We start from the raw sequence: 10,473 nt of genomic DNA, 5'->3' as shown, positions 1-10,473 counted from the left end.
AACAGTTAAATTTAAGTTTTAAGTCTTAAAATATAAATGTATTTATTATCATTTCCAGTAATGTCTGTAAAAATGGCTGTTAGAGTATTTCCTGTTTGATTATTATCAGTTAATAAACAAAATAATTGTTTGACAGATGACAGATTGGACCTTTAAATACTTCTACTACTACTACTAATAATAATAATGATAAGTTATAATGATAATTTATTTATTTAGCTTTAACAAAGTTACAAAATGTTTTAAAGACAAAAGTAAAACCAGATAAAAGAAAAATCCAAAGTACCTGAGCATAATAAAAAGTATAGAATTGCAAAAAAAAGTAAGTTGTTAGTATGTAGTAGTAAAAGTAAGTGAGTAGTTAGTTAAAAGAAGCATGCACCAACTTCCTTTATACAATGCAAATTTTCAGACAATTTGATAAAAGAGAAAATCCTTATGATTATTTTGTGATTGTGATGTCTACCATGTACAAGGCTCAATAAACAAATCATATGAGAAGCTGCACCTGTAGCAGAAGCGTAACAAGTAGTCAGGCACATTGTGTGGAAGGTCAGCTGGATGTGAATGTAAAAATTAAACAAGTCTTTTATGGAGCTGCGTTCAAGTGCACTGCATGGATCTGTTAAACAGCAGTATCAAAGCTGACAGCCACTGGTTCCAGCTCTGAACCTCATCTCAAGCTGTACATGGAAGAAAATTGTTTTGATCTCTGCAGAGAGAGAGACAGACGGACCTCTGATTTACAGCCAAAAAGCAGTGAAATGCCAGCTTTCTACATTGTTGTTATTCCCTTTCATGGCGTCGCTGCAGGGAGGAGCGTGTGTGGAAACTGGCAGTGAGAGCTTATCTTGGCAAGAACGGGAAATTGGCACCTGTTTTTCTCTGTTCTGGAACAAGTGCGCACACTTACCAGTAGCACATTGTGTACACACTGGCCGGTACAATTGGCTCAAAGTTCAAACAGGATTTCTGTGATTTTATAGTATTTTTTTCAGTAAAGTGGAAGATGGGATTTAACATACTGTAGGTTTCTTCTTCTTAAGCAGCTCATGTCCGGTGTGATCGGTCACCATCAGAAATATCTAAATGTCTTTGTATCGGAATTTGAAGGGAGGTGTTAAGAAATATTAATGTGGGTGTGTGATTATTTAAATTCCTAACCAGTGTTTTTTTCTGTTACAGGTGATCTTCCTTCATGGGTTGGGAGACTCAGGGTGAGTGATTATTTACTGTTTTAATCTTGTCTGAATTCATGTTGAACATCAGTACATTCAGCCTCCAGTCAAAGACTCAATAAGCCTTTTTATATCTGTTTTCTATATCGATTAATTGCCGTTATTTTAACGTATATTTGAACAATATCAGTGTAGATGTGCATCGATATATTCTTTTTCTTTGTACTTTGGAAAACGAATTTCACACTAAAGATATTACAATTTTTCATGACGTGCTGGCCATGGAACTTCAGTACTTTGTTCTGATTTGATCAAAGTGTGTGTGGCATCAAGTATGGAAAACTGTCAAGTATAGAAAACTGGTTACAAATAACAGCGATGATGATAATAATAATCTGTCTTTATTTATTTAGCGCTTTCCAAAAACACATACACATTAAACCAAAAAATAACAGATAAATGTCAATAAGACACAAACAATACAGAAATAATAACATTTTTATGTCTGTTCAGACATTTATTTATTATTTTCTCTTTATCAAGAAAAAGAATTCGTAGAAAAATGTATAAATATTTATCTTTTTTAAAAATATGTTTATTGATTTTTCAAAACATTGTGATTGCATCGAAGCAACACACATTAACAACAATTCAAATAAAATATCTTCATTCACAGACACAACCCTAACCAGGATTTTTTTTTTAATTGTGGCTACAGCCTGGTCGTATTTACACTTGGCTTCTTTGATTTCAATAACTAATACACATGACATGAAGTGTATACTGTAATTAATGCCCACATTCATATAGTTTAATTTTATTATACGCCACTGACTACACCATGAATGTCTGTTTTTTTTTTCTTTTGTTTTTTATTGAACAAAAACATGAAATAAATAACTAGAAGACAAAATAATAAACATAAGCTAACACTGTAGGTTACACTAAACAAACCAAATAATGAACACAGACACATAATTAAATAAATAAATAAATAAGAAACCAAAACAAAACAAAGGCTTTAAACAAAGATCATGCATTACATTTTTTTGTGGCTCAGCAAATACATTTTTCCCATTTCTCTGAATGTTTTTTAACATCATCATTTATTTTTTACAGTATATCCTTACAGAATAAAGTGACATTTGATAGATATTCTAAATTGGTTGATATTCAAAGAATCCACATCAGCAGCTTTGAAAGATAAATATTTTCCATAACAAAATATAAATGTCTGGTTTAAAAAGTTCTCAAATCAGCACTTGAAGCCTATTGATTCACTTGATCAGATGTTTTATTGTGTCAGTGAATCTCTATAATGGAGATAAAACATTTTTCTCAAGTGTGTAATTATACTTTAAGAGAAAACATTTCAGAATTGCATTTCCTCTGTGTTAAAGTGATTTTCATTTACAAGCGACACACTGTATTCAGTTGTAATTCTGTATTTTTGGGTTGGATGATCTGTAAATACATCATTCTGCTGCAACTGGATGAGAAACAAAGAGCTGCTTTCTGTTTGTTTTCTGTCAGGCATGGGTGGGCTGACACTTTGACGGCGATCCGGCTGCCTTACGTCAAGTTTATCTGTCCCCACGCGTAAGTCTTTTCATTTCCACTCCTTCCTGTCATATTTTGTGCCTCCAAGACTGTCATTTGTCAGCAGAGAGGAAGGAAAACTAACATCTTTCTCTTTGTGTGAAGTAAATTACAAAATTAACATGTTAACAAATATATAGTTTATACATTTTTTTTCCAAACCCAAGTTTGCCCACCACAGTGAGAGAGCAACATTAAACAAATAGTTTATCCAGCACTCTTCCTGGTCGGGTGAATACATCAATCACCAACGGTTTGGCTCTTGGCTGCTGGTGAGCTCCCACACTGATTGTCATGCTTTCTTTTCTCTCCCTCCATTTTATCTCCTTGCAGGCCCAAAATCCCGGTCACTCTCAACATGAAGATGACGATGCCTGCATGGTGAGTTGGCGTGATGAAAGAAGTGGCCTTTTAGCTCAACACTAGATGCCATTGTTTCACCAGAAAGCACAGTAGGCTCCCATATGGCCATTGACAATATAACGATTGTATGTGTTGAGTGCCTTAATCGCTCGCCTCTGCATGTGCGCAGGTTTGATCTCATGGGTCTCAGCCCTGACATCCCAGAGGATGAATCTGGAATCAAGAAGGCAGCAGAAAACAGTGAGTTTAATGTTTTTGAATGAGTGACATTGCTGTAGGCTCATAATGTCAGAAATATGCGAATATATCAGCTTGATAATGTGATTGGAAGATATCAACATATAATAGCTGCTGTAATACTCTGTCTTAATTTAGCTGAGATGTCTGAGAGCTACTTTGAGAAAAATCAAAGGGGCTAAGAGCTCCTCATGTCTTATATTACTGGTTACATTTATTCACATATCGTATCAAAACACTCAAACTGATCTCCAAAACAAATCAGATGAATACGATCGTTTAGCAAGTCATCAAATATCAATATCCAGGGGCGCCTTGGTGGCTCACCTGGTAGAGCTTGTACCACATAGGCATAGACCTAACTGCAGCGGCCATGGGTTTGAGGCCGACCTGCGGCGCTTTGCTGCATGTGTCATTTCATATGTTTTGTTAACAAAAAACAAACATAGAAGCAAACAAGATGGTCTGGTAACAACCTCACAAGACCAGACTCTGTAACATCAGTCAGTAAGCTGAATATAAGTCAAGTGATCAGAAAATGTATAAAAATAAAATATCATGCGCACCCAGGCTTTTTATTTTCTAGCCTTTACTTTAGAGATGTAATGAAGGCCTAGGACACCACCCAGTGGTCAGTAAAATTTAAATTCAGTCCTAAAAGTGACAGGGAGATAACATAAAACAGATTCTTGTTTGATCTACTTTTTGTCTGTATGCACTCCCAACCCAGAAAAACTTCATTGTTCAGCCTGACAGAGATTTACCATAGCTCATATCGACTGTCCGCTGAACAAAGTTAGCACCGAGCTACTGTACCTTAACATCTGTGAATAATGTGTCGTCTCTCCGTTGATTATTGAAAGAGTTATGCTATACAAATATCTCGGCATCTGGATTGATGAGAAGTTATCCTTTTAAAAATCATGTCTCAAATCTGGTGAGAAAATGAAGGCAAAAGATTGGCTTTGTTCTTTAGGAATAAATCCTGCTTCTTATTGAGGCAACTTCTTAATCAGTTTTAGATGATGGTGACATCTTGTACAGACATGCTCCAAGTGACACCGTAAAGACCCTTGATGCCATCGACCACTCTGCTCTCAGGTTCATACCTGCTGATGCTTATAACACTCATCTCTGCATCCTGTATTGAAGGTTGGATGATCCTCTCTCTCTCTGAGAGATGTGATTTGCGTATGGATCTGTTTATTTACAAAGCTCTTATAAAAAAAACTGCCTTCATATCTTACATCCATGTTAGTTTGGTTACTGGACCACATCAGAGCAGGACTAATGACTGGCTCACGCTCCATGTGCCTGGAGTTCATACTGAGCTTGGAAGATCTGCTTTTGGCGTCGTTGCAACATCCACCTGAACTCACTACAAAACACTTTAAAATGAATTTGTTGGTTCCTCTTGATCATTTTAGATTCTTAATCTCTGATCTTTTCACTTCTGTTTGTACCTGTTTTAACTGATTCTTGTCATTACATTATCCATTAATTGTATTTATACATTTGTTTTAATTAATGTCCTTTTTTCAACTAGTATTTTTATCTACTTGACATCATTGTAAATGAGGGCTCAGTGGCCCCCAGTGATCTTCGAGTTTAAATAAAGACATATGTATGAATAACACAGTCTTTCTTGCTTTGTTTCAGTCAAGGCCTTAATCGAACATGAGGCCAAAAATGGGATCCCCCCAAACCGTATAATGCTCGGTGGCTTCTCTCAGGTATGGTTTTACACCTTAGCTTTGTTTTATATTCTGTAAGAGTCATATTTACAGACACAATGTTTGTGATAAAGTTTGTTTCCTGTTTCTCTTTGTTTGTTTCCTCCATTCATCCTTAGGGTGGAGCCTTGTCCTTGTATACCGCCTTGACCTGCCAGCATCAGTTGGCTGGTGTTGTCGCCCTCAGTTGCTGGCTACCACTTCACAAGAGTTTCCCATTGGTACAGTGACAGTTTTACTGGAGAGAAGTTTCATGGGTCATGGTTCATGATGTGCTGCTTTCATTTTTATGTATTCAAATATTTCCACACACTGCAGATTGACCAAAGCAAAACCAAAACAAAAACCATTTTCTCTGTCGTGTCTGTCCCGCAGGCATCGAGCGGCAACAAGAACCTCCCGATCTTGCAGTGCCACGGTGAGATGGACCCAATGATCCCCGTGCCGTTCAGTGTCATGACGTCAGAAAAACTCAAAGTCATAGTTAACCCTGACAACGTCACCTTGAAAACCTACCCAGGGCTCCTTCACAGCTCCTGTCCTCAGGTACTGGCCCACCATTGTTCTGCATGTGTGGATTTATCCTGCTGAATATATTTACATCCACTGTGATTTAGAGAAGCTCTGAAACGTTGCTGTAGGTAGGTTTAAATGTTTTCAGTAATGCTGGTAGACTCGACCATGTAGAGCTGCCAAAGTGGGACGAGATGGTGCCAGAAGTATAATTTTTCATTCACTGTAAATTCCCATTTCAAGGTTTTCTTTCAAGGATATCCTCACAGTGGCATTAGTGAACACAACATTGTTCACGTGTGGAAAAACGACAAGTATCCACAATAATGTTTTCATGTCGGGCTAATTAAACAATACTAGGGTTAGGGTTAAGATTTCTATTGTTGTCGCTAGTTTTCATTTCAGTTCAAGTCAGATGAAGTCAACTTTATTTCTATAGCACATTTAAACACAGCTTGAGCTGACCGAAGTGCTGTACAAAGAGCAATTCAAATAAATAAGTGCAGCAAATACATATACAATACATAAGAGACATATAAGTATTATAACAAACACGTGGACAGCAAAAGGCAAGTGATCAATATGAACATGACAGTGGACTAGGAGGGTAGTGAGCTAAAAGGCCAGTGAATATAAATATGTCTTAGATTTAAAAATGGAGATTGAAGGAGCACATCTGATGTCGGGTGGCAGCAGGTTCCACAGTTTTGGAGCTGCAGCCGGTTACTGATTAATTCAATTATTTCTTAAGAAAATGCACCATGAGAGTCTCGGATTATTTCTCTCATCACGTTTTTTTAATGTTTGCAGGACTTGTATCAATTAAATTAAAAAAAAAAAAAAAAGATATTTTCTGTTGCAGTTGCTCATCTGTTGTACCGAATTCAGCAGGAGAGTTACTTCCAGAAATCTGGACGGCCAAAATAATTCTTACTACTTTGCCACTCTATATTCTCTAGGCTCTGTTTATCCAGAGTCTTATAATATATGAACCCTTTGTGTGAAATTTAGAAATAATTGCTGTGTGAATTCTTGAGTTATGGCTAAAAAGTGTTGTGTGAGGTCATCATGACCTCGACCTTTGACCATCAAAATCTAATCAGTTCATCCCTGAGTCCTAGTGGATGTTTGTGCCAAATTTGTTTCTCTTCCATCAAGGCATTACTGAGGTATTGTTTCCACGAGGTTGGGATGGACAACCAGAAAACAAAACGGCTCTAGCTCTGGCTGTCGGCTGCGCAGAGGAATAAAAACGATAGAGTGACAAATCTAGCAACTTTTTTTGACCAACCTTAGCTAGTTTCCATAGAAGAAAGTCGCCAGCAGGGGTGCAACGTACTGACACCTTCAAATAATAAATCAACAAATCTCTGAGTGTCTAAACAGAGAGCGAGACAGACGGGCAGACACAGGCAGGTGGGAGAGAAGCCTCTTGTTCAACAACAGAAACAGAAAAACATTTAAATGAGAAGAGCTTTGGGAATTCAGCTGTATTACAACACTGTGTATGTGAGCACAGAGAGGAGGAGAGAAGAGAGTAGATAAAGGGCTGAACCAGGCGACACTAGGCTGAAAGAAATTGATGCGATGTCAAGTTTTTTTTTACAGGGGGTCTACAACAGTTTTTAGCTACATCCTCACACGCGGTCCAGCTGTGCACTAGGTTTTGACATAGTCTTGTTTTAGTTAGATTTGTTCATTGTACCAACATCTACTTCTCTCTCTTGCAGGAGATGGCGGCTGTAAAGGAATTTATCGGGAAGCATTTGCCCCGAATCTGACCTCACCCCATCCCCACTGTGACCCCCTGAGACACTGACCTCTCACCCCTGATCTGCCATTCTCCCACAGGAAACAGCCATGAACACCCCCTCTTCCACACACACACACAAGATAACACGCATGAACACACACACACACACACACACACACACACACACACACACACATCTTATAACACTGATTTGATCCACATTGCTAAACAAAACATGTGCTTCTCATGCAGTCCAATCCAACACACTGATTTGATAACAACATAACCAAGTGGTCGCACTCACAAGTCTTAGCCTTCGGAGGGAGAAACACTGATTCACACAAAACATTCCCTTTGGTTTTGTTTAAACAACCTGTCTGTCGCCTCCACCTGAACCTGTCTTTCTCCACTTTTACCTCATTTTGCTTCATCTTAACCTTTTTCAGCTGTCGCATCCTCCATCGCTTCCTCTGCCACGCCTTTCCCTCTTGCATCACTGTGTCACTTTGAGACATTTAGTGGAGAAAACAAATTAAGACAAAATCGGATAAGTGGGTTAACACCTAGCTGAAGGAAGGCGCAGTCAGACCAGATTTTGCTTCCCATTCATTTCTATATGGAAAAGATGGGAGTGACCTCTCATTCAGGAAATACTGTTTTCTTATAGGCCTGCTTTATAACTGCACAGCATAGAGGAGGTGCTGCAGTGAGTGAAAGGACAGTGACAGAGGTTAATGACAGTAAAATGCTGGATAATTCACAGCTTTGTCCACTGCTGTTGTTGGGCCACTAACCATGCTAGAGCTCCCACAGTTTATGTTTTCAACCGTACCCCATGCTATTTCCTATCCCCCTCCTCATTTTTGCAACATCAGGCGAGTAAATTTCACCTGGCAGCAGATTCACTCCAGATCTGAGTCCCACTCAGGTGCAGTGAGTGCTGGTTTTAAAAGCTGGAGCAGCTGGTTTACCACCAACGCATCCGTTTCATTCCGCCGCCTACCACCCAGTGACAGTGCGCTGCAGCCTGTCTGGGTCTTGAATCTTGATTGCTCAACTACGAGGCCCCTTTTACTGAAGTGTCAACATCCTCAGGGGCCTCACATAACGTTTTTTAATGAGTGTGATTAAATATCTTGAACTGTGTGAAGAAAATCCAGTTGAAATAAAAGAAAACTAATCACTTGATGCATTTGCCACCCTGTGCTGTTTTTTTTTGTTTTTTTTTCCCTCTAAACTTCCACACCTGCATGGTAGACGTCCCTTTCTGCTTTGGTTATGTGATTCCTGATGTTAAAGTACCTCTGTTGATTTCCATGGGTTTAAAGATGAATGACTGACCATTATGAGTTGCATGAAACAATGCGTCACACGGTTGCAGACCCGCACAGACACCATGAGTCGTTTCACTGTTCCTCCCACCGACACTTCCTCTTTAAACATTTCAACATTCAAGTTTTACTCTTTCCACCCCATGAAACAGCCTCCTCCCCCACTACTCCCAGTTCATTGTCAGGAGTTTTGGTTGTTTTAAACTCTGGAGAAACCTGCTACTTCCATGAAACCAAAGCAGGTCGTAAATAGAGTTTAAAACAAGCACAGACCATTTATTTCCAAGAAAATGTAAGAAAATATTCCCTCACCAGCTCCCTCCTTTGGCAACTTACTGTAACCCACTAATAGAACATAAAAGGTCAGATTAAAAGTTAAACCCAACACTATTGTAGTTCACTTCTTTAAAGAAAATGGCTATACACTGGGAGGACTTTGGCAAGAAGCAGTACCAACATAACTGAAGGGTGATTTTACAAATTAAAAAAAAAAAGTTAATCATAAACAACTTGTGATCCTTTCACATAGGAGTGTAACTCTGAGGAGTCATGTGTGCTTAAAAATATATTATCAGGTGTTCTGCGTTTTCCTTTGTGAATGTTAATTTTGCTCTCCTCATGATTACCTGTTTTACTTTGCTGTTTTCAAACCTGATTTTTAAAACAAAAACAAAAAAACGGTGAAAAAGGATGAAAGACATCGTTTTGATTGCTGTTGATAAATCAATGAATGTCTCTTTTAACTCCTCGAGTCCTTTGATATTTTCCCGTCACTTAAATCTCTGATGCAGCCCTGTGTTCTTTTTATTTTCCTCCTCTTTGACACCTTCACGGTTCTTTTCCCCATTATTCCAAGAATGTCCCTGTGTGTGACGGCGTCGCACTGTCTGGTGTGTTTTCTCCCGGGTTGTATGTTGTCATCGGTTAAACTTTTTACATGTGTGGTTTTTTTTTCTTTATTGGACTTATGTTTGTTGTGTTTTGTCACTGTTGTCATCTCATCCTTTTTTGTGTCTGTTTATAATGATGAGCATTAAGTAAACATGTTGAGGCGAGACTGATGGTCTCTCCACTTATTTTGTTTCCAAAACACCTGTATGAGAAATAAATGACAAAAAAAACATCCATCTGAGTTGAGTGTCTTTCATTTTGTGTAGCTGGATATATATCAGACAACATTAAGTTGGTGAAAGAAGGAAAATGAAGGAGAATAAAACATAAACCTGTGTATGAAATTTACAATTCAACAAACACAAGTGCCTTCTAATGGAAAAGAGTCTGATCAATCCTTTAACTGAACTGACAGAGATAGAAACAAGTCATTGTTATATAAATCCCAAATAAGGTGAATCCTATTTCAAAATTTAAATTTTACATCAAAAACAAGTAGTTCTTTGGTTCCACTTCAACATTGTATCATCAAATAACAGAGAAATTGCTGTGAAGCCATTTTTTGGGCTTTTTTTTGCCATAATGTATATTGATGAAAGGAATTGATCGAATTCATAAATAAAGTTGAAAAGGATGTTCAGTTTTCCTGAATCTTGATTGAAGTGTGACCATGGTACTAAGGATTAGTATGTTGTTTTGTATGTTTTTTTGTACCAAGAATTCTATCTTCCCTTGTAAAAATCAAATCAAGTATCATAGAAAACAACCAGAGATGAACATCATCATAAAACATCTTACTATACATGCAGTCATAAAACAAATGACTTGTTGACTGTTTTCATCACAGAGAGTGCAGCGGTTACAGTTCAGCCCAA

At 37.9% G+C, this 10,473-nt stretch overlaps 1 protein-coding gene across 2 annotated transcripts in view; it reads left to right on the top strand.

Annotated features, from left to right (window-relative positions):
* lypla2 (lysophospholipase 2) overlaps window positions 1–9,832 on the top strand; it is a 17,688-nt gene extending 7,856 nt beyond the window's left edge. For both annotated transcript variants that reach the window (XM_023394884.2, XM_023394885.2), the window contains exons 3-10: window positions 1,186–1,217; window positions 2,712–2,777; window positions 3,111–3,158; window positions 3,310–3,380; window positions 5,037–5,110; window positions 5,230–5,331; window positions 5,486–5,656; window positions 7,354–9,832. In XM_023394884.2, the coding sequence (XP_023250652.1) occupies window positions 1,186–1,217; window positions 2,712–2,777; window positions 3,111–3,158; window positions 3,310–3,380; window positions 5,037–5,110; window positions 5,230–5,331; window positions 5,486–5,656; window positions 7,354–7,404 (615 nt within the window). In that variant the 3' untranslated portion in view covers window positions 7,405–9,832. The remainder of the gene's footprint in view (window positions 1–1,185; window positions 1,218–2,711; window positions 2,778–3,110; window positions 3,159–3,309; window positions 3,381–5,036; window positions 5,111–5,229; window positions 5,332–5,485; window positions 5,657–7,353) is intronic.
* Window positions 9,833–10,473: the final 641 nt, after the last annotated feature.

This window comes from Seriola lalandi, unplaced genomic scaffold, assembly GCF_002814215.2.
Source record: "Seriola lalandi dorsalis isolate HSWRI2012SDOR001 ecotype SW California unplaced genomic scaffold, Sedor1 jcf7180002054954, whole genome shotgun sequence".
In the NCBI taxonomy this organism is placed as follows: domain Eukaryota; kingdom Metazoa; phylum Chordata; class Actinopteri; order Carangiformes; family Carangidae; genus Seriola; species Seriola lalandi.
This window is presented reverse-complemented; position numbering and strand designations above follow the sequence as displayed.